The 25,285-nt window shown below is 44.2% G+C and overlaps 1 protein-coding gene across 1 annotated transcript in view; it reads left to right on the top strand.

Annotated features, from left to right (window-relative positions):
• VEPH1 (ventricular zone expressed PH domain containing 1) overlaps window positions 1-25,285 on the top strand; it is a 409,378-nt gene that overhangs the window by 179,771 nt on the left and 204,322 nt on the right. The window contains exons 8-9 of the mRNA XM_075864020.1: window positions 11,526-11,657; window positions 20,576-20,964. Of these exons, the coding sequence (XP_075720135.1) occupies window positions 11,526-11,657; window positions 20,576-20,964 (521 nt within the window). The remainder of the gene's footprint in view (window positions 1-11,525; window positions 11,658-20,575; window positions 20,965-25,285) is intronic.

The raw sequence follows: 25,285 nt of genomic DNA, 5'->3' as shown, positions 1-25,285 counted from the left end.
TGCAGTATTTTAATCCATTACGGCGTAATGTGTTACCAATGGTTTTCTTGGTGACTGTGGTCCCAGCTGCCTTGAGATCATTAACAAGTTTCCCCCGTGTAGTTTTCGGCTGAGCTCTCACCTTCCTCAGGATCAAGGATACCCCACCAGGTGAGATTTTGCATGGAGCCCCAGATCGATGTCGATTGACAGTAATTTTGTATGTCTTCCATTTTCTTACTATTGCACCAACAGTTGTCTCCTTCTCACCCAGCGTCTTACTTATGGTTTTGTAGCCCATTCCAGCCTTGTGCAGGTCTATGATCTTGTCCCTGACATCCTTAGAAAGCTCTTTGGTCTTGCACTTGTTATAGAGGTTAGAGTCAGACTGATTAATTGAGTCTGTGGACAGGAGTCTTTTATACAGGTGACCATTTAAGACAGCTGTCTTTAATGCAGGCACCAAGTTGATTTGGAGCGTGTAACTGGTCTGGAGGAGGCTGAACTCTTAATGGTTGGTAGGGGATCAAATACTTATTTCTCTGTGCACAATGCAAATAAATATATATAATTTTGACTATGTGATTTTCTTTTTTTTTTTTTTTTAATATAATCTATCTCTCACTGGTAAAATTAACCTAGCCTAAAAATTCTAGACTGCTCATATCTTTGACAGTGGGCAAACTTACAAAATCAGCAAGGGATCAAATACTTATTTCCTTCACTGTATATATATACACACATACACACACACACACACACACACACACACACACACACACACACACACACACACACACACACACACACACACACACACACACACACACACACACACACACACACACACACACACACACACACAATAGATGAAGGATGGATATACTGATACTGATGCAGAGTGAGATTATTCTCAGTGGCATAAATCCCCTGTCAGGTGCTTTTTAATAAATATTGTCATACTTTAAATTAAGAAACTTTTAGGCAGGCACAAAAAATCCTTCAGGAATTTTGAGGCCGATTTTGACCTGCCTGCACTTTCTTTTTTTTTTTTTAAATGCTTTATTTGGTTTTTCATCTATATAAAAAACATTATCCACTGGAATTTTGTATAAACATACATTTATATTGACAAAAAGGATATTTCAAATATACTTCCCCCCCCCTCCCCCTATCCATGATTCGTGCTCATCCTCTTTCCTTCGTTTTTATTTTAATTTATGTGCATCTCTTTAAACTCTGCTCTAGATTATATTCTATAAACAATTGGCTCCCATTTTGTTTTCCATCCAGCTGGATTGTTCTCTCTTTTTAATCTCCCTGCATTTTGGGCATTGTCGTGTATAATTAGGTTCATATTTTTTGTAAGGCAGGTTAAATGCATTATAAAGTCTAGCCCCTACCTTCCACTGCATCCCTCTTAAATTTTCAGATGACGTTGCCCTCCTAAGCCGGGCCCATCCTTTTACCAGATGTTCTTCTACTTCTTCCTCCGAGATATGTGTATCCAGATCTCTTTGCCATTTATTTATTATATTTTTTATACCTTTCCTATCCTCCTTAACCGGGATTTTCTTTCTAATAAATGCAATCGATGGGCTCCCCTGCATACCTCTCATCATATCTCCAAATTCTTTTTGTTTGATACCCAGTAGTTTTTTAAAATCCCCTTGTTTCTTTATTATGTGGCATATTTGAATGTGTTGCAAGAAAAACCCTTGCTCAAGACCAAATTGTTCCTTTATTTGGCCAAAGGTTTTAAATTTTCTATTTTGTTCATCCATCAAATCCGGGATTCAGCATATACCTTTTTGAGCCCATCTTTTTGTTCATTCTATATTATTCTGATAGCCTTTAGATTGTAAATATTCCCTAATGGTCAAAAACCCTGACAAGCTATAGGATAAATCAAAGCTTTTTCTCAGCAATCTCCATACTATTTTAGAGTCTCTCAACAAAACCGAAGATCCTGTCCTCAAGGGACCCCCACCCGAGGGTTGATGGAGATATGTCCGCAAGGAGTTTGATACTGGTAATTATTTTTTCAATTTTAGAATTAACAAATTTATTATTATCATTTATCCACTCTATAACATATCTTGCAATGCAAGCAATATTATATCCCTCCTACTCTAATATCTTTTTGTAGATTCTTCATCGACATACGGGATTTTTTATGTCTCCACATAAATTTCTGAAAGACTTTGTTGAATGTATTTATGTCATTATTGTCACGAAGCGGGTTAGTGGACCCACTAGGCCGTACCGCCATAGCGGGGAGGCAGCTGGCCAAACCACAGGAAACCCCAGAAATACAATGTCCCACACAAGGGTACCTGGATAGTCCAGACGGTGGCCGCAGCTCTGGCACAGATGCAGAAGGTTGCAGCAGACAGCGCCAAACGTGGCGGCTGACACAGGAGCCGCAAGTTGCGCCAGACGTGGCGGATTCCTCCGGACGTGGCAGATGACACAGGACGTGGCGGATTCCTCCGGACGTGGCAGATTCCTCTGGACGTGGCAGATGACACAGGACGTCGCAGATTCCTCTGGACGTGGCAGATGACACAGGACGTGGCAGATTCCTCTGGACGTGGCAGATGACACAGGACATGGCAGATGACACAGGACGTGGTTGATTACTCCGGACGTGGCAGAAGACACCGGACGTGGCACGACTTGATACTAAGGCACAGCACGGGAAACAGGAACGGGGAACAAGGCACGGGTAACAACAGGAACGGGAAACACTTATGGACCATTTGCAAGACAGACTGGGAAAACTAACAACGCTCAGGCAAGGATTAGAATGCCAGGGGCCTTCTTATAGACCAGGAAATCATGGCAGTTGATGATCATGACTTCCTACTATTTGCGCGCGCTGGCCCTTTAAGGCCGGGCACGAGCGCGCGCGCGCACCCTACGGGACACAGCCGAACGGAGCGGAAGTGAGCGCTGGCGTCTTCTAGCAAGGAGATGGGGACTAGCGCTCACAGATCCATGGCTGCGGGCGTCGGGAGGTAAGTAAACCCGACGGCCCGCGGCCATGGACGCTACAGTATCCCCCCTCTTACGACCCCTCTTCTTGAGGCCAGAGTGAGAGAGGAACTTTTTAATAAGAGCAAGAGCGCTGAGGTTCTCCTCTGGCTACCAGGACCTCTCCTCAGGACCAAACCCTCTCCAGTCCACCAAATAGAAAGTCCTTCCTCCTACCCTTTTGCAGTCCAGGATCTCTTTTACCTCGAATACATCGCAAGGACCGCTGGGAGCAACTGTGGAACTAGAAGTCTTGCTGTAGCGGTTCAGGACCACTGGTTTCAGGAGGGACACATGGAAGGAGTTAGGGATTCTGAGGGTAGGAGGCAGCCGCAGCTTATAGGAGACAGGGTTGATTTGTTGCAGGATCTCGAAAGGACCAAGGAACCTCGGAGCAAACTTGTATGAAGGCACCCTCAAGCAAATGTTCCGAGAGGACAGCCAGACTTTAGTCCCTGGAAGATACTGAGGCGGCTCTCTTCTCCTAGTATCTGCCTTTCGCTTCAAGCGATCTACCGCCAGCAAAATAGAGGACCGGGTCTGTTGCCAGATTAGCAGGAAGTCCCCATATGCAGAGTCAGCAGCAGGTACCTGAGATGAAGTCGACACAGGAAGAGGGACTCTGGTTGACTGTACACGACTGTACACTCTGGTTGACTGTACACGATGTGAAACGGAGTGGAAGTGGTGGACTCACTTGTGTGGTTGTTGTATGAAAACTCGGCCTATGGAAGAAGCTGTACCCAGTTATTGTGCTGTGAAGAGATGAAGTGGCGGAGATAATTTTCCATGATCTGGTTGATCCTCTCAACTTGCCCATTGGACTGGGGGTGATAGGCTGAGGAAAAGTCCAAACTCACATCCAGGAGTTTGCAGAGGGCTCTCCAGAACTTAGAGGTAAACTGAATACCCCGATCTGACACGATGTGTAGAGGCAAGCCATGCAAGCGAAAGATGTGCTGAATGAAGAGACTCTATAGTCGGGGAGCAGAAGGTAGGCCGGTTAGCGGGATAAAATGAGCCATCTTAGAGAACCGGTCCACCACCACCCAGACAGTGTTACATCCTGCTGAGAGGGGGAGGTCTGTGACGAAGTCCATCGCAATTTGCTGCCAGGGGGCATTGGGTACAGGCAGAGGTTGAAGCAGGCCGGCAGGCTTGGAGTGAGTCACTTTGTTAGAGGCACACACCGTGCAAGAAGAGACTAAGTCCAGAACATCTTTAGGTAGCGTGGGCCACCAAAAATGACGAGCAATCAGGTCTCGGGTTTTACGGACACCAGTGTGCCCAGCAAGTTTAGAACTAGGAGGGATGTCTCTAACCTGCAGAGGATTAGCAGAGACAATGCAGGACGGGTCTATGATGGTCTGAAGGGACTCCACCGTGTCTTCTGTCTCAAATGATCTGGACAGGGCATCGGCCCTCAAATTCTTGTCCGCGGGACGATAGTGGAGCACAAACTGAAAACAGGTGAAGAACAGCGACCACCTGGCTTGACGGGGATTCAGTAGTTGTGCAGACTAAAGGTAAGTAAGGTTCTTGTGGTCGGTGAAGATCAGGATGGGGTGAGCAGCGCCCTCCAGAAGATGTCTCCACTCCTCCAGAGCCAATTTAATGGCCAGCAGCTCCCGATCTCCAATGGAGTAATTGCGCTCAGCAGAAGAAAACAGTCTAGAGTAGTAGCCACATACTACTGCCTTTCCTTTGGAGCTCCTCTGGAACAGAAGTGCACCTGCACCAACAGAGGAAGCGTCCACTTCCAGAGAGAACTGCCGAGATACTTCAGGATGATGGAGGATCGAGGCTGAAGTCAAGGCTTTCTTGAGGCTAATAAATGCGGACTCTGCCTCTGGAGTCCACACTTTGGCGTTCACACCCTTCTTGGTAAGGGACGAGATGGGGGCCGTCAGAGAAGAGAAGTTAAGAATAAACTGCCGGTAGAAATTGGCGAATCCCAGGAACCGCTGTATGGCCCTTAAGCCTTGAGGACGTGGCCACTCCAGGACAGCTTTCACTTTCTCAGGATCCATCTTGAGGCTTTGATCCGAGATGATGTAGCCCAGGAAGGGCAGAGAACTCTTCTCAAAGACGCACTTCTCCAACTTGGCGTATAAATGATTCTCCCTCAATTGTAGTAGAACCTGACGGACATGCCTCCGATGAGTCGTCGGATCTTGGAAAAAAAATCAAAATATCAATCGAGATAAACAACAACACAGACATAGTGTAATGATGGGGGTAGGGAAACAGACAAGTGAGCCCTAATCTACCCGCCACTCAGTCCCTGCCTACTTGCAACGACCCGCCCTAGGCGACGGGGTACAACTGGGCGACGGTCCCTACGCTCAATAAGTGCACGACAGACAAACAGACAAGGGTACACAGAAGCTAAGGGAAATGGGGCAGTTGCCCACGGCAACGCCGTGAGCAACAAGAGTGGTGAACGAGCCGAGTCAAACCTGGAGTGTACGAGGTACCAAACGCAGGGCAGGAGAGTAGTGAACAAGCCGAGTCAAACCAGGAGTGTACGAGGTACCAAACGCAGAGCAGGAGAGTAGTCAGTAAGCCAGGGTCAATATGAGGCAGGGTCAAATAGTTCAGAAGCTGCAGCAGGGCCAGGAAACCAAACGAGAAGAATCACAAGCAAGGAGGAACAGGAAAGGCAGGTATAAATTGACAGAGGGCGGGAGCTAGCTCCGTCTGGCCAGGCTGTGATAGGCTCTCCCACTCCTAAGCCTGCCATCCTGAGTGGTGGAAGATGGAGTCAGTCTAAACATCAGGATGGTTTAGAATGAAGGCAGAAGTGAAGGCGCTCTTAAGATTAGTGAACGTAGGTTCTGCCTCAGGGGGCCAATCTTTTGTGTTTACCCCTTTTTGGTGAGAGCAGAGATAGGAGCAGTGAGTGATGAGAAGTTTAGGATCAACTGGCGATAGAAATTTGCAAAACCCCAAAATCTTTGTATGGCACGAGGACCTTATGGACGAGGCCAATCTAAGATGGATTTTGCTTTTTCCGGATACATCTGGAGTCCATGATCAGAAACTATACACCCCAGGAAAGGCAAGGATTTATTTTTGAATACACACTTTTCTAATTTGGAGTAGAGATTATTCCCCCTTATCCGGGACAGGACTTGGCAAACATGCTTCCAGTGAGAAGTCAAATCTGGTGAGTAGATCAAGATATCTTCTAGATACACCACTACACAGACATACAGGAGATCCCGGAATATGTTGTTCACAAATTCCTGTAACACAGCTGTAGCATCACACAGTCCAAAGAGCATCACAAGATATTTGTAGTGACCGTCTCTGGGGTTGAATGTGGTTTTTCCACTCATCACCCTTAAGGATACGGATCTAGACCACGCGTATATTCAGCTTTGTAAAAATCTTGCCACCACGTATTCTGTCGAAGAGCTCAGAGATCAGCGGTAAGGGCCACTTGTTCTTGACAGTGATTTGGTTCAAACTACGATAATCAATTCAAGGCCGGAGGGATCCATTCTTTTTCTCGAAAAGAAGAAATCGGCTCCGGCAGGAGAAGTTGACTTTCTAATGAACGCTCTCTCAAGGTTCTCCTTAATGTATGCTGACATGGCTTGGATCTCAGGCAGAGGCAGATGATATACCAGTCCTCGTGGAGGGGAAGTCCCAGGGAGCAACTCGACTGGACAATCGTAAGGAAAATGTGGAGGCAAAGTCTCTGGCTCCTTCTTGTTAAATACATCAGCATAACTAGCATGCTGTGGAGGCAGACCAGGATGAGACTGAGATACAGGAGTTTAGAAAAGGTGAACCAGGGACAGACAATTATGTAGACACAGAGGTCCCCACTGGAGGATTTCTCTGGAATTCCAGTCAAGAATCGGAGCATGTCTACGAAGCCAGGGAAGTACCAGCAGGATTGGATTAATAGCTTCAGGAAGAACATAAAATACTATCAGTTCAATGTGTAGAGCTCCCACTTGTAATTTCAAAGGTTCAGTGGTGGATATAATTGGATCCGGCAACGGATGTCCATTCACAGAAGCATCTGCTAGGGGTTTCTTTAGTGGTGTCGTAGGTAAAAGGAGACAGTCCATTAAGGCTTGATGTATAAAATTTCCTGCTGCTCCAAAATCAAGATAAGCGGGAACAGGATAAGGTGCTTCACCTGTGAAGATAAGGACTGTAGTAGAAAGTTTAGGAGAGAATCTTGCAGAGCGCATAGATTCACTTAGGGTAGTCTTTCCTATCGATCCTAGGTGCTGGATTTTTCCGACTTCTGAGGACACTGACGCATGTAATGACCCTTTCTTCCACAGTAAATTAGGTACCAGTCTACAACAGTACCTTTTCTTTTAAAGGACTTCCTGGGAGCTCTCTCGGAACCTCATGTCAATGCGTGTAGCCAGAAAAATGCAGGCATCCAGGGTAGAAGGAAGATCACGACACGCCAGTTCATCCTTGACTCTACTGGCTAATCCCTGCCAGAAGGTTGCCACCAAGGCCTCGTTGTTCCAAGCAAGCCCTGCTGCCAAAGTACGGAAATTGTATGGCGTACTCTCCTACCCTCGAACCTCCTTGGCAAAGTGACAAAAGCGAAGCAGGGGCTGAAGTACGCAAAGGTTCCTTGAACACAATGCAAAAAGTGTCTATGAAAAGCTGCTTTTTATTTCTATCTATATAGTTGTGCTAAAATTAATGATGATTTCGTGCACAGTGCTCCTGCGCCAAGTTATTCAACAATAGATCGAAAACTCTCAATACCAATCCCTATTTTAATTCCTGATGTTTTATATATTTCACCCCAATCTTCAATATTTTTCAACTGTGCAGCTAAAGAATGATATCTAACATTCTGAACTGCCAACCCGCCCTCTTTCGTGCTATTTTGAAGTGCTCTTTGGGAAATTTTTACTTTCCCCTTTTTCCAGATACAATTATTAAACAAACATACATTCCACTTTTTTTAAAAAAAAACAACAAACCTATATTCTCTAGCCATATTGGATTATAAACAACATATGTAATCTGAGAAAGTAGTGCAATCTTCCTGAGGGTTCTTTGTTCAAAGGTAACTTATTCCAACTTTTTATTTTCTCTTTAATCCTCTTCAACACAGACTAAACATTCAATTTCCTAAATTCAGAAATATTACATGAAAGCTCTATTTAAAAACTCTCTGTAGGCCCGCATATTCTCAATATCTTCCCTCCATCTACCGTCCCATTCTCTGAGGGCATAAAAATGTACTTTTCCCAGTTGATTTTAAGACCAGAAAAAAATCCAAAATCATCAGCTAGCAAAAAAAAAAAGTCACAATGAATTTTTAGAATCTCCTACAAATCATCTGCATGTAATGAATTTTTTTCCCCCCTACCTGGATGACAAATGTCTTTATTACCTTATGAGCACCTAATCAAGGCTGCATGTGGTTTTATGACCCCCCAAAAAAGGAGGGGAGACAAAAGGAACCACTGCCTTGCACCATGAGATGATGGAAAAGATCTTGACAACTATCCATTTACTAAAATATTATCAACATGATTTGTATGCAATAGATTAACCTAGGATGCAAAACAAATTTTATCATAGCTGGCCAAAGGAAATCTCACTCGACACTGTCAAATGCCTTAACCGCACCCAATGACAGTTTCGAATGGGGTCCCCCAGATACAGACACTTAATCCAAATTAAATAACAACCACTGTAAATTATTAGTTTTCCTTGGCATAAAGGCGTTTTGGTCTGGAGATACCAATGATATCAATACTTAAGAAAATCTCCAATTGAATCTATCAATTTTAGCTTGGTTGTAACTGGACAAGTGACAAGGTTGATATGGGCAGCAAAATGAAAGGGAGAAGAGCGAACGCTGTGAGTGGAGGAACAGAAAGATTGTTATTCATTCCTTGCGGAAAGTGGCACAGTTTATTAGGACGTAAATAGTCAGTGCTGTGATGGAAAGCAGTTAAATATGGTACATTTCAAATTAGTATTACTTAATTGCTCATCTTTAGTGCACCGTGTAAATTCCATAGACCTGTTTTAATAACATTTGCTTTAAAAAGTTTATCTGCTTTTCTATTCGCCAGAATGGAGAGCAGCTACAAAGAGTCTCTCTCTGAAGTACTTATTCATTTACACAGGCAGTAGGTCCCATGAGTAGGACACACTCTGATCAGCTTATTGTCGAGGGACTCTTCTAACAAAAAGCGATGGTCCAAAACAGAGAACCCCTTCAATGGGTGTTTTTCCTGACAAAGGCCCCATGCACGCGACCATAAAAATTGTGCATAATTGCGGACCGCAATTACGGTCCGCAGTTACGGACACCTTCCCGTTTATTTACGGGAAGGTGTCCGGGCTGTAGAAGTGTACCGCAAAATATAGGTCATGTCCTATTTTTTGCTTTTTACGGTCCGAAAATGCAGGCGGCCGTAGAAGGCCGGCCGTGCCCGCAATCGCGGCTGTGATTACGGTCACGGCCGGGTGCATGAGGCCATAGATGGAATTTCAGTAAATTACACAACACAGTGTATATTTTTTGTCTAAAATGGATACGGCTGTTTCCTCTTATAAAGAATTCTTTACTAATGAGGACCATGTACCTGATGGAGATAGAAATGCAGGGATGTGAAGTGAAATATCTCCTCAAATGTTTTACTATCCAAAAAATGTCCCCAGGAAAGCATGTTATCACCTGAGAAATACTTTACCATATACTTTTCTGCAAATGCTTCAGCACACCAGCGGGATAGGAATGCAGTGTGAAATAGGTTGCACATGAGTTGGCAGAGCAAGCAACATTGTAATGCAATGTATTAAATAAGCATATACTTCACTGTTATATTAACGGCAGAGTTTTAACCCTATAGAGTAAATCAAAAGCCAGGAAAAATCTATTTATCTCTATGCTGATTACATTTTGTTGTGCAACTCTACCAATTATCCTATATTCCACCATGGCACACTCACAATGTCCAGTAATGGAGATTTTGCTAACAAAATAATGACAAAATTTATGTTGGATCCTTATCCCTTCACGACCACTGTTTTGTTAATCAGGGAAAGCAAAACTCTGATAAAAATTAACTCTACAGTGTAAAGACCATAATATTTCCACATAAATCCTGGATCATGGAGAGAAAGTGGGATATTGGGGTAACACTTGAACTTTCAGGTGTTGAATGGTGTTAGACTGTTACAATTATGTATAAGATCAATGGGTGTTTCTATGGAGTATGCTGCACTTTCTCTCCAGTACCGTGAAAGCGACCATCTTGAATACAACTTAAAGCAGATCTGTCATCAGACTATGCTGCTCGACGTTTAATAGGATCGATCAAAGAATACACCTGACTCATAGTCTGCTTCATCCTACGATCCCTCTTCTACTTTTTTTTAAAGCTACCCTCCGGTCTCAGGACAAAATTATAAATGTGATGGTGTTTTTAGCTTCATGCACACGACCGTGCCTGTAATTACAACCCGTAATTATGGGCACGGGCGGCCGCGGGCAGCCAGACGTTTTTACGGGCCATGCTCCCATTATAAAGTATAGGAGCGCGGTCCGTAAAATGTCATGTCATGTCCTATTTTTTTCAGCCGGTATCTACGGCACGGACACCCTCCCGTAGACATACGGGAAGGTGTCCGTCGGCCATAGAAATTAATGGGCCCTATAATTACGGACCGTAATTACGGCTTGTAATTACGGGCGATTTTACAGTCGTGTGCATGGGGCCTTATGGAGTATTAACACCTGGTGCTCTAAAGGCTGCCGCCATCTGCCATGGATCTGCCATTTTAGGATCCCCTCTGTGTTGTCTCAAACTGAGTCTAAGACTTACATGAGCAGCTCTGGCCAATCCGAGAATAGTGGAAGCGTCTCAAACTTGTAGTCTAAGAAGCGCCTCAGCCAGAGGAGACCCTAAAACGGCAGAGGGACACAACTGGTGGGCACCAGGTATTATTACTCCATATACACCATCATATTTAAAATGTTGTCCCGGGGCTGGAGGGTCGCTTTCATTTTAAGAATTATTAGTTTTTTTTAAAAGCATTGGAGTCTTTCAATGGACACTGGTCACAGTTTCCTATGTCTGTTCTATTGTATGCTGCAGCATGCAAGGGGTTTTACAGAGGAAATCAGAGAATTCTCTGAAAAGCACCATCAGAGTGACAGTGTAGCTGTGTATTGTTCTGTTTGTGATCGCACGTGGCACGTGATCACTATAACGAAAATGCAGATTATGGTGAGGGAACTGACTCCTGACTGTTTGTTTTACGTATTATAAAGAAACAAACTAAAAGGTATACTGTAATGTCTTGTTTTGGTTATAAGAAATTTAGAAATCCCCATGATGCACTGTAATCTGTTTGCTGTAATCTATATAAAGAATATTAATGCACAGCTATGTGTTTACTGTTATTTGACTTTTTTGCAGGAAGGAAAATAACATTTCAAATGACCTCTCTCCTTATGTCCCTGATACACACCACAGCTCTTTTTATATTGGTAGGAGGGAAGAAACGACGGACTTAGATATTCAAAATGTGGGTAACCAGAAAGCCCCATTGGCCAGCTCACTCAGTGTGTATAAGGAAGACTCCAAAATATCATCGGAGGATAGAAAGAACAGTGCAGATAGTAGGTAAGCATCTCTTAGGCATTAACATTACTCTTTTGTCTCTTGTGTTTTCTGGAGAATATTCTTTGTGGAAATGTCTTTCCTTCAATGTGATTTTTTTTCTTAGGCATTACTCCTAATGTGGTGACATCACATAATTAGTAGAAATGTTTGCATAACCCCTTGAAAGACACTCCCAAAGTGGAGTTCCTTACACTGAGGTAAACCGTTTCAGCAAGAGACCTTTTCATTCATCCCTAAAATGATTTGTCCTATTAGGTCATGCCAGGATAGTCTGCATCAAACAAAAAAAAAAAATACATAAAGAAGTCTTAATTTACAGTACACTGTAATATTAACTAAATTAAAAATCTAATTTATACTAGCAACTACAGTTGAATCACTGGAGGAGGACTAGAGTTTCATAAAATATAACTTTTATTTGTTAATTTTTAAAAAAAGGGCAGCGTGCAAACCAATGCACACTGAACCAATACGTACAAAACAGAAAAATATTCCCTCTTGTCAGGGAGATATGATGTCTATAAATTTTGTATAATGCCACTTTTCATGTATGTTGTGTATAAAGTGCATATGATGCTCCAAATTAGAGAGTCAGAGGACAATATATTTCCCAGATAGATGCAGAAAATAGCATTTGCGGTGTATTGAACCACACTACCCGTTCAGTAGTTCAGCAAAGTCCATGCCATTTCTGAAGTTGGAGACTGGGAAAACTTCATGCGCCTCGAGATAGGCGCTAAACCCTAGTACCGAAAGAACGGACGTTCTCAGGTATTGCTTCCACTGCAGAGAAACAACTTCATATACTGCTCCAACTTGATTTGAGCCTCCATTTGAAGAGGCTACCTGGCCTTACCTCCCCTGAAGAATTCTGGCCACAAAGAAACGCGTAATTCCAAAATTGTGCAATCTTCCTCAAGATTGTGCAAATCTTATTAGCAGCTACAGGAAACATTTGGGGGAGGTGATTGCTGCTAAAGGGGGATCTACTGGTTATAAAATTCACTCACTTGTTCTCCCCATACTGTGGATGTACTCAATGTGCTCAATAAAATACATGAAAAGTACAACTGTGTGTGTTATCGGTTTAGTTAGTCTTTGTTTGTCTATAATTGTGACTTAGATAACAATTACACCACAATTTATTAGTAATCAATGCAGAAATTCAGTTAATTCCAAAGGGTTCACTTACTATTTTTTCCTATGCTGGAACCCCACATAGCAGATTTTCTTTAATCTGATCAAATACACTGATTGAAATGATGATCACAATCTGTATATGGACAATATGATCCAATATAAATGGATCAGAAATTGATCTGACTTGGTAATACATTTCCAAATTTGATCACTGCAGTTGTATAAAATGCATAATGACTGTTAGTGAAAACCCCATTATAGAAAATAACAGCGTTTTGTTTAGCTAAAATGTTAAATTCCCAATTAATCTCATTGTACAAATGAGTGTCCGCTCACCAGAAACCACAGCAAAACATCTTTAGTAGTGACAAGTGATGCACCCTGTGCGACTGGTACAGGTCGCACAGTCTTAAAGCCGGCCCTGGTTAGAAGAGTCCCTTGACAATAAGTTGATGCCAAAGTGTCCCCCTGCTGGGACCCTCAGCGATATTTGTGACCACTCTCCGTTCTGGCCAAGTCATGAGGGTCCTGAACAAAAGACTCTATTAACTCAGAATTCCCTAATAAGGTATATGATGATTGGTTTTCTAAACTGACAACTCCTTTAATCAAAGCCTTAGGCTTCATTCACATCTCCGTTGAGGTCCCATTCTGACGTTCCGTCTGAGCTTTCCGTCAGAACGGGACCCTGAACAGACACAAACTGACACCGACGGAAACCAGAGGTTTCCGTTTCCATCACAATTGATTTCAATGGTGACGGATCCGGTGCCCATTGTTTCCATTCAGGGGCGTAACTAGGAAAGACTGGGCCCCATGGCAAACTCTTGACCGGGGCCCCCCTGGGTGCCACAAGCAGCCCCCATTATAAATAGTGCCCCCTGTAGAATGTGCCATACAGCCCCCCTGTAGACAGTGCTATATAGCCCCACCTATAGACAGTGTCACACCCCATTTGTAGATAGCGGTCCCACCTCCCCCTTGTAGTTAGTGCAATACAGCCCCCCTGTATATATTGCCATAAAGCCCCCACTGTATATAGCGCTATACAGCTCCCACTGTATATAGTGCCACACAGCCCCCCTCCCTTGTAAATAGTGCCACACAGCCCCCCTTAGTAGATAGTGCAGCACAGCCCCCCTTTTAGTAAATAGTGGCACACACAGACCCCTGAAGATTGTGCCACACTCAGCCCCCTGTAGATAGAGCCACAGCTCTCCCCCTTGTAAATAGTGCCATACAGCTCCCTCTTATGTATAGTGCCACACAGCTCCCCCTTGTGTATAGTGCCACACAGCTCCCCCTTGTGTATAGTGCCACACAGCCCCCCTTTGTGTATAGTGCCACACAGCCCCCGCTTGTGTATAGTGCCACAAGGCAATGGCACATCCGAGAAAGTTGTATTAACCAGGGAGATGTCACTCAAACATGGAAAGGTGGGTTTGGAGGCAGGACTATGTGACTCTTCAGGATAGTGGCACCACCCCATGACCCTTTAATGAGTAATTAGCATATAGTGTGTGCCGTTTTAAAAGTGGATTTTAAAGATTTTGCTGCATCTGAAAAAAACATACAAGGGAATATTTGGAAATATTGTCAGGTCATGTATTACCGCATGGTGGCGGTTCAAGAGGTTAAAACTACCAGACAAGTTCCCATGAAATATACAACGAATTGAGAACAATTCCATCTGCCCTGCAATTTTGTTATTAAAAATATATCCTATATAGTTACAGATCCAGAACCAAGCTCTGACATATATACAGTACCACAACAAAGCTCAGTAAATAAATACAGCACCAGAACCAAGCTCTGACATATATACAGCACTAGAACAAAGCTCAGTACATAAATACAGCACTAGAACCACCAAGCCCATAAATGTATACAGCACCAAAATACAACCTCATACTTATATACAGCACCAGAACAAAGTTCAGTACTTACATACAGCATTAGAAGCAAGATCAGTACATATATACAAAACCAGAACAAATACAGCTCAATTTAGTGCAACCCCTGCCGTATAGGTTTGTACAGAGTAAAACTACAGGTCCCAGCATGGCTCGAACAATGGTGAGGATATGCTGGGAGATGCTGTTTCACAAAAAAAAAATCATACTACCATCATCTCGCTGCAGATCATACAGTAACTGCAGTGCTGATTAGAGGCAGAATAAACATTTACATTAAGGCTGGATTCACACGAGCATGTTCAGTCCGTAATGGACGGAACATATTTCGGCCGCAAGTCCCGGACCGAACACACTGCTGGGAGCCGGGCTCCTATCATCATAGTTATGTATGACGCTAGGAGTCCCTGCCTCACTGCTGGACAACTGTCCCGTACTGTAATCATGTTTTCAGTACGGGACAGTAGTTCCACGGAGAGGCAGGGACTCCTAGCGTCGTACATAACTATGCTGCTAGGAGCCCGGCTCCCTGCAGTGTGTTCAGTCCGGGACTAAATGACTCACCGGTGAAGTCTCAGATTCTAGTTCTTTTCTTCTCCCTCTGGTCCAGACCTCTATGATGGATTTCTCCCGGCCATGACCCATTTCTGCAGTTTTCCGCTCAGATGTCTTCAGCTTCTAACTTTTAAAACATTTCTGCACCTATAAACAAAGCTAAAAATCTCAACACCTCTAAATATAATAGCGCCATACACTGCACCTCTAACTATAATAGCGCCATACACTGTGTCCCTGATTATAATAGTACCATACACTGTGTCACACACACACACACACACACACACACACACCGTGCCCCCTGTAGATAGTGACCCCCATAGAGCCTCTGTAGATAGTACCCTACATAGAAGCCCTTGTAGATAGTGTCCCACATACAGCCCTCTGTAGATAGTGCCCACATATGGACTCCAGAGCTGCAAGGCAATAGTGCTAACCACTGAGCCACCGTGCTGCCCTACATATAGCTTCCCCTATAGATAGTGCTCCACGTAAAGCCCACCTCTGTAGATAGTGTCTCACATATAGCTCCCCCTGTATATAGTGTCCCACATATAGTCCACCCCTGTAGACTGTGTCCTACATATAGCCCCCCTGTAGCTAGTGCCTCACAGGTAACCCACCCCTGTATATAATGTCCCACATATAGCCCACTGCTATAGAAAGTGCCCTAAAAATAGCTCCCCTATAGATAGTGCTCTACATATAGCCCACCCCTGTATAGTGTCTCACATATAGCTCCCCCTGTATATAGTGCCCCACATATAGACCCCCCTGTAGATAGTGCTCCACATCCCCACATATAGACCCCCCTGTAGACAGTGGCCCACATATAGACTCCCCTGTATATAGTGGCCCACATATAAAACGCCCTGTATATAGTGGCCCATATATAGACCCCCCTGTATATAGCGGCCCACATCCCCACATATAGACCCCCCTCTATATAGTGGCCCACATATAGACCCCCCTGTAGGGCAAAATGACTTGCCCCGTCAATCAGCGCCTTTCAAGCACGGAAGCGGCACAATTACGTCATCGCACCACTAGCGTCGTTGAAAGGCGCTGATTGGTACGGAACATGCCCGGCCATTCAGCGCTAATGCATGTATTTGTACCTGCGTGCTATAGACGCAGGTAAAATTACTGCAAGACGGGGTGGCTGTCGCTAGCACCGAGGCCCCCTCCGATGATAGCAACACCTACGGGCATGTCGCCCGGCCCAAACTTGTTGGAGGGTCGGCGGCGCGGGCCCCGTTGTAGCCGCACTACCGCTGTAGAAGCCATAACGGCTGCTGGCGGCGCCACCGGACATATGTGGGGGCGTGTCGGCTGGCAACACGGGCCCCCTCAAGCCGCGTGCCCCATAGCAGCCGCTACGGCTGATACTGCGGTAGTTACGCCACTGTTTCCGTTTGTCTCTGTTGTGCACTGGATCCATCGTTTTGCCGGAAGCAAACCTCTGGTTTCTGTTTATGTCAGTCAGGGCTCCATTCCGACGGAAAGCTTAAGCGGCACGTCGGAACGGAGCCCTCACGCAGATGTGAACGAAGCCTAACATAGCCATTTTTATTGTTCAGTGATATATATAGAGCAGTGGTTCCCATACTTTCTGAGCCCAGGACCCAATTTTGGCCTAGACTTTTGTCTGGGACCCCCACTACCGTACTTAGCCCCATTTCGTCTGACGTATGTCAACATCATTCGTAGTCAGATGTTGGTAATTAGCTCCATTCTAAAAAGGTCCCTGCAACATCGAAAACAAAGTCAATTGTGCGGGCGGGGGATGGGGTGGGCTGAGACCCCATGTGCATTGCTGAGGCCCAACTATGGCTGGTGATGGTGACCCGACCCCTCCATCAGTGGCCATCAGAGGAGTAGATAGGGGTTTAGCACAGGGGGGTGAAACATATCTGAGTGAGTCTTCCACACAGTATAATGACCCCCTTAGTGGCCCCCACACAGTAAAATGCCCTTATAACTGCCTTCACACAGGATAATGACCCTATAGCTGCCCCCACACAGTATAATGCCCCTACACCTGCCCCCACACAGTATAATGACCCCTTCAGTATAATTCACCTTTAGGTGCCCCTACAGTATAATATATCTATAGCTGCCCCCACTCAGTATAATGCCATTATAGCTGCCCCGACACAGTATAATACCCATAAAGCTTCCCCCACACAGTATAATATCCAGAAAGCTTCCCACACACAGTATAATGACCCCTTAGTGCCCCCCACACAGTATGAGGCTCCTATAGCTGCCCCACACAGTATAAGACCCCCTATAGCTGCCCCCACACAGTATAATGACTCCCATAGCTATCCCCACACAGTATAAAATCCCCATAACTGCCACCATAGTTGCCCTCCACACAGTATAAAGCCCCCCAATCGCTGCCACCTCACGGTATAATGCCCCACAGCTGCCCTCACACAGTATAATGCTCCTATGGCTGCCTTCACACAGTCCCAATAGTGCTTAATAAAAATAATAAAATAAATCCTTCTGCTCCTCCGGTTTGTGCAGTGTGTGGCTTAGCGCAGACAGGCGCAATGACGTCACTACATTGCGCCTGTCTGCAAGTTGCCGCTCACGGCATAGTGAATGCTGAAACAATGCTTTCTCTAGCAGTGAAGTCAACTGTATCTGCGTTACGCAGATACAGTTGAAACCGCAACATCAGTGAGTTTCTCACGACCCCCCAGAGCTTTTCACACTACCCCCCAGGGGGTCACAACCCACAGTTTTGGAAACACTGCTTCAGAGCATCATTAAATCACATATCGTGTATGGCAAAGTTTTCTTGTCACCTTTTGGTTGTTGGGTCTCAGGAGCTTCAAGCTGTGCATTTGTTGGGTCAAGAAACTGTTGAGTAAAGATCTAGATCGTGTATCTTAGGTGATGTTCACACCACCCTTGTGTCCTTTTTTAGATGTACACTTTAAAAAAAATACTTTCTTTTTGGTGTCCAGTTGTTTAGAAAAGTTCTGCAGCCTATATATTTCAATACAATCAAAGAAAAATTATGTGTTACAAAATTAGCACAAATAGCGTATTAAAGTGTTTGTGAAAACACTTTTAACAACTATGGAACGAGAATTTATTAAGACTGGTGTTTCATACGCCAGTCCTAATATAGGTAAAGAAAGTGGTGTAAGATGCTACACATTTAGTAAGAGGCAAATTAATGCCTCTTAATAAATGTGTTGCATCTCTTGACCGACCGTCAGCTGCAATTTTGGCGCAGGAACTATGGCTGTACATGATCCTTCCTATCGAACATAGTGTAACAAATATAAATTAGGAAACTAACCTCACCGCTCCTCTTCTCTTCTCTGTCTCAATCAGCATGCCGCGGTCCTCATACATAGTCCAATGTCATCAGTGCTGCATCACATACAATGTCCCTCCACTTCCCGCTGTAAGTATGTTGTATGAGCCGCAACATGCTGAGGGAGCCTGAGGGGACGCGTAGGAGAGAAAAGGAGCGGTGAGGTGAGCATACTTTTTTTAAATTTCATTGTGAAGAGGTAGTCTGAGTAAGGGGGGCAAGGTACAATGCACGGGATGGGCTTCTACCTTGCTACACCCCACAAAGTTAAATCTATGTCAGCTTTAATTTAAGCCACTTTTCCGGCGTAAATTTAAAATTTGCAAAAAAGAGGCAACGGGTGTGATAAAAGGTCCTTATGCGACCTTTTCTGGCGTGGACCCTTTGCGACAGTTGTCTGGCGTACGAAGGCCCTGTTCACATCACATTTTGCCCCTACATTTAGCGTGCACATTGGGTAAGCTTTCTACGTACACGCTAAACGTGTCCATAGGGCTCCATTAGCCTGACAGAATCCAAAAGAGTTTCTTTTGGGCCTCTGTCATGCGGGTATACATTGAAAACTTGAAGAAAAAGAAGCCATTGCGCCACAAGTATAATGAGAAATTACAAATTTTATTAGGACATACAACATAAAATAACATGTATATAAAATTCAAAGGGATCTAAAAAAGGAACAGTGTGGTTGCTTCACATGAATTAAATCTAGGGTGTTCTGCGACAGAGAATTCCTTCGCACTGATTTGTGCCTCACAAAGACCAAAAAATCAAATGTCTAAATAGTATATTATAGACGTATTAACAGCCTATCGGTAATACTGCAGGTACAGTTTAAGGGAAACATAGGGTACATCACGTAAGTATATGTTCATGAGTGTCCAGAATCAGAAAGTTGCATAACCAATACTGCCATAGTAGAAGATGGATGAAGGGAAAGAGGTCAAAGTCAGGCCAACAGGCCAAAAAGGAAAGTGTCAGGTGTCCAAAACGTATATAGATCCAAAGGATCTGCTTAAAACACAATAGGTGTTGTAGCACGCTTACCCATCGAGATGAATGTATAAGTGGCCACACACTGCGGCCCGAAATAATAGCGCCCGACGCGCGTTTCGCCAATCTTGCTTCCTCAGGGGATAGTATATTGTAACATGGCATTGTACAGTTTTATATATAGCTGGGTAGATAATGACAATTGTGTACTGGTGTGTGTTTTCTCCAGTGCCGGTCCACGGCGCATGCGCGGGAGTCCGGCTTGAGCCGCGAGATCACCGCTGTCCGTCGTCACGCCCGCACTGCGCATGCGCGCCCCCAAGGACGCGTGTCCATGGAGACAGAGCAGGCGCAGCACGAGCGTGTGGGTATACATTGGTATACTTTTTTTTTGAGGATGGTATGACATAGTATACTACGCTATTCCATCCTGAGGAGTCCCACAAAGAAAAACTTATACCGCGCGGAATCCCTTGCCAGAGCGTTGCCAATGCTCTGGCCGGGGTTTCTGGCATCCAAAAGCCCCTGACATCACTGTCCATAAATAGACAATAATGTCAATGGCTGTCCCAAGACAGGGGTCCCTGGCCAGAGCACTTTCATTGCTCTGGCTGGGGACTCCATAGTTAAAAGTCCCTGACATCACTGTCCATATATGGACAGTGACGTCAGGGGCTTCCCCGAGCTCATTGCTTGAAGTAGTCCTGTGCATGGGGATTTTGGGCGATGTATCCCACTGTACGCCTACACAGTGGGATACGTCAGTGCCTTCCGACATTTTCCTTCGACAGAAGGGAAAAACATGATGTTAACAAGCCCTAAGGTTGATAATTTCCCCGCTATGCATACATAATTTTAGAACATTAAATTGTATTGGAAAGTACATTGCTAATACTCTATAGAGATATACTGTAAATTGATTTGATATAGACTTCACCTTAGATATCCTTTTAATATCCTTATGTGTTTTTATACAGGTCAAAACATTTGGCATTAAATTCAACAAGCAGAAAATGTTTGAATTTGGATAGTAGACAAGATATTGAATATAATGAAGTTCTCGGTCTAATGTCTTTTTCGCATATGTTTCTGAATCAAGATGATGAAAGATTACCATCTGGCTTAAACATTCTAAACTCCCAGGTGAAAAGAACTTCAATTTTAGACCCATTTAGGAATTGCGCTGAGACAAAAGGTGTGACAGAGCCAAATCAAGGAAACCAAAGTACGTTAGACATGATTAAAGAACCTCGGTATGAACATGATAAACTTTTTTTGCATCTAAAGGAGAACATAAATAAATTAAAAGCCTATGTGACTGAAATTGGAAAGAAAATCCCGGTGCCTGATCAGTGTCTCATTGAAGGTAAGAACCCACTGTATTTATTATGAAATTACATTAAAAGGCATCTACTGAAAATGTCTACTTGCCGTATTCATTTATCTTGCCACTTTTTGTAGATTTTACAAATTTTTTCATTATGTTGGCAAAAAATAACATACATGCAGCATCCAAATAAATTTATTGTGTTATTTTAAAATAACCATTATAAGAAAATCCAAGAAACAAAGACCAGGAAAGTAGGAGACTCATAACTAAACTGCAAAAACTTGGGGATGTGATTTTGTTACTGTAAAATCTTCTAAAATTATTTGCTGATTCTTAAGTTTTTCCCATTATTAAATTGGTTCTATACAGTTTATTAAAGAAGGGTGAAATAACAGAGCATAAGGCTCTGCTCACATTATTGCTGTGGCTTCCATTCGTATGATAATTAAAACATATCCCAACGAAGCCTAACAGAACCAACTGACTATTGACAGAGTCCATTAGCTTTCCAGGTTCCTGTGTTTTGTTTTTTTTTTGGAAAGAATAGTGCTGCAAACGACACTATTCTTGCTGTCAAAAACACTGTAATCGTAAAGGAATGAGAGAAAACAACAGTGTGAACAGAGCATTAGACATGCTATGACTAGCAGCAGGTGAACCTCTATTTACTATATGTCAGAATCGGGGCCGGTTTTAGAAAAAATGTGGCCCTGGGCAAAGTTAAATGTGGGGCCCCATGTGCTGAATTAGGGCCTGTTCACATCTGTGTCCAATTGATGGCTTCCATCATACCTTTCCGTCAGGGGAACCCATGAACGTGAACAAAACTGAAACCATAGCTTTCCGATGGCATTACCACTGATTTGATTGGTAATGTTTCCGTTGCAAATGGTTTCCGTTTGTCTCCGTTCTGTAAGGTTTCCGTTTTTCTTGGCAGAAACAATAGCGCAGTCGACTGTGCTATTGATTTAGTTAAAAAACGGAAACAGATATAATTCTAGAAGCATTTCTTTCTAAATAAAAATTCTGCATAGAAAATCTTATTGATGACAATTTATAATAACTGACTGAAATCTGCTTCTAAATGCACTTAAGTCAACTGAACTTCAGCATATACTTGGTGTAAATTTGAAGTCAAATCCTGTAAGCTTTGCTTAATATGAGTGTTGATATCTACAGCTGACACATTATACAACAATTAGAAACTGAGGAACACAAGTATGTCACGTTCTAAGTACTGCCAAAGTGAAAAAGCCAATGAGTGATTCTATCATCTCTGTGAAACTGTTCAAAACTAACTGTCTTGGACATTTGCTGTTAAATATTTCTATCTATTCATTTTCAGCCACTATCGCAACTTAGTTGGAATACAAGAAGAATTTCTACATGCTTTTTGTTTATTTTCTTTTATTTTTCTTTATGTCTGGCAAAGTTTCAAAGATTTTGTTCTGGTGCAATTTCTTGGAAATTCTTTCAGCAAACATATCATAGTGTAGTTTGACTGATGTACATGACTCATTGAAAATATATTTAAGAACCAGGAGGTACATGGATTACATTGGGGAAACAGCTCTACTTCTGTAGCGTCCACGGCCGCAGACCGCTGTTACTACTCACCCCTCGGTGACCACGGACTTGGATTTTTGAGTGCTGGCCGGCATCTCCTTCCTAGGAGATGCCAGCACTCACTTCCGCTCTGCTCGGCCGTGTCCCCTAGGGTGCGTGCGCACACTCGTGCCCAGCCTTAAAGGGCCAGAACGCGCACATAAATTATGTTACAATTTAGCCCTAATCATTCTGGACTTTAAAAGGGGCCCTGCCCTTTCACTCCGTGCCTGAGTGTTGTTTGTAATTTCCATGTTAGTCTTAGCAAATGGTCCCTCAGTGTTTTCCTGTTCCCAAGTGTTTCAATGCCCTACTACCTGTTCCTGTATCCTTTGCTGTGTTGGTTCCAAGCCCTATCAAGTGTTGGAGTCGTGTTCTCTCATCGGTCATGCCTGCAATCGTACACCACGTCTGGTGTAATCTGCCACGCCTGATACCCTCCGCCACGTGTGGCATCCTCTGCCGTCTGAAGTTCCATCTGTGCCTAGCCACTGCGACTGTCTGGACTATTCAAGTACCCTTTTGCTGGACTTTGTATTGATTGGGTACTCTGTTGTTTGGCCAGCTTCCTTTTTGGGATTCGACAACTTCTACCAGCAGTTTGTCTGAAAAAACGTCTTATCACTGACAACTCCAATCACTACCCTTACCAAGAAGGGAGTGAACACCAAGGTGTGGACTCCAGAGGCAGAATATGCATTTAGTAGCCTCAAAAGGGCCTTTACCTCTGCCTCAATCCTCGATCATCCTGACGTCTCGCAACAGTTCTCGTTGGGGGTGGACGCTTCCTCTGTTGGTGCAGGTGCACTTCTGTTCCAGAGAAGCTTCAAAGTAAAGGCAGTGATGCGTGGCTATTACTCAAGTAGTAAGAAGTTTTTTCCTCCGCTGAGCGCAATTACTCTATTGGGGATTGGGAGTTATTTGCCATCAAATTGGCTCTGGAGGAGTGGAGACATCTGCTAGAGGGTGCAGCTCATCCCATCCTGATATACACCGACCACAAAAACCTCACTTATCTCCAGTCGGCTCAACGGCTAAACCCCCGTCAAGCCAGGTGGTCGCTGTTCTTCACCCAGTTCCAATTTGTGCTCCACAACCGTCTTGCTGACAAAAATGTGAGGGCCGATGCCCTACCCAGGGCGTTTCAAACAGAGGACATTGTGGAGTCCCCGCAATGTATCATAGACCCATCCTGCATTATTACGGCTAATCCTCTGCAAGTTAGAGACATCCCTCCGGGGAGGACTTTTGTGCGGTTGGCAGCAGGAGGAGAATCCTTCACTGGGGACACTTCTTCAAACAGGCCGGACACGCGGGTCTTCGTAAGACTCGAGACCTGATAACTCGTCATTTCCGGTGGCCCACGCTGCCCAAGGATGTTGTGGAATTTGTCTCTCCCTGCACTGTGTGTGCTTCTAACAAGGTTGCTCACTCCAAGCCTGCCGGTCTGCTTCAACCTCTGCCTGTGCCCAACGCCCCTGGCAGCATATTGCAATAGACTTTGTCACTGACCTTCCTCCCTCAGCGGGATGCAATACGGTCTGGGTGGTGGTGGATCAGTTCTCCAAGATGGCTCATTTTGTTCCGCTCACTGGCCTACCTTCTGCTCCTCGACTGGCTCATCTCTTCATTCGGCACATCTACCGCTTGCATGGCTTGCCCCTTCACATCGTGTCTGATCGGGGGGTTCAGTTCATCTCAAAATTCTGGAGAGCCCTCTGTAAACTCCTGGATGTGAAATTGGATTTTTACTCAGCCTACCATCCCCAGTCCAATGGTTAAAGGGGTTGTCCGAGATAACATCATATTTTCAATAACACCTTTAAATCATTTAAGTTATAAATATAAATACATTTGTAATATGCTTACGTTTTCCAAAGTGGCCCCGTTTCCAGATCCTGCCATCGGGAACTTGCCGCTTTGTTGATCTTGAATTCTTGCCGGGTATACGACACGTCACTTGTGAAGACGTGGTGTATATCGGCTTGTTCTATTGTAACATGCATGCGCGGCCCCTGCTGTAATCTCGAGAACAGTAGGGACCGCGAGAACAGCAGTGACAGCGCATGCGCGTTACGGGATGTCAAGCAGATGAAGCCGATATACACCACAAGTGACGTGTCGTATACCATCCGAGGTCTCTCTGGTACGAGACCATGTGATCGGGATACGACACGACAGCGGAGGTGGCTGAAAAGGTGATGTCAGAGCTCATGTGACCAGAAGGAAAAAGCAGCCAGAGCGGAGAACAGAAGCAGGATTGCACGGGTAAGTATATTATGCAATTTTTAATATGTGCAATGTATTTTTAAATGTACTAAAAAAATTAATCTCGGACAACCCCTCTAAGTCGAGAGGATTAAGCAGATCATGAAGAATTATCTCTGTCACTTCAGCTCCTTCTTCCATGGGCCGAGTTCTCTGGCCACAATCACACAAGCGAGTTCACCACTTCCACAACATTCTACATTGTGTACGATCAACATCCTAGAATCCCTCTTCCTGTGTCGGCTACATCTCAGGTACCCGCTGCTGACTCTGCATTTGGAGACTTTCTGCAAATCTGGCAAGAGACCCGGTCCTCTATTCTGCTAACAGTTTATGGCATGAAGCAGATATAAAAAGAAGAGAGCTGCCTCAGTATCTTCCAGGTACCAAAGTCTGGCTGCCCTCACAAAATATCTGTTTAAAGGTGCCTTCGTACAAGTTTGCTCCCAGGTTCCTCGGACGCTTTGAAATACTACAACAGATA

Source organism: Rhinoderma darwinii, chromosome 4 (genome assembly GCF_050947455.1).
Source record: "Rhinoderma darwinii isolate aRhiDar2 chromosome 4, aRhiDar2.hap1, whole genome shotgun sequence".
NCBI classification, from domain to species: Eukaryota; Metazoa; Chordata; class Amphibia; order Anura; family Rhinodermatidae; genus Rhinoderma; species Rhinoderma darwinii.
Note: the sequence above shows the minus strand (reverse complement) of the source record. Positions and strands in the feature narration are given on the sequence as shown.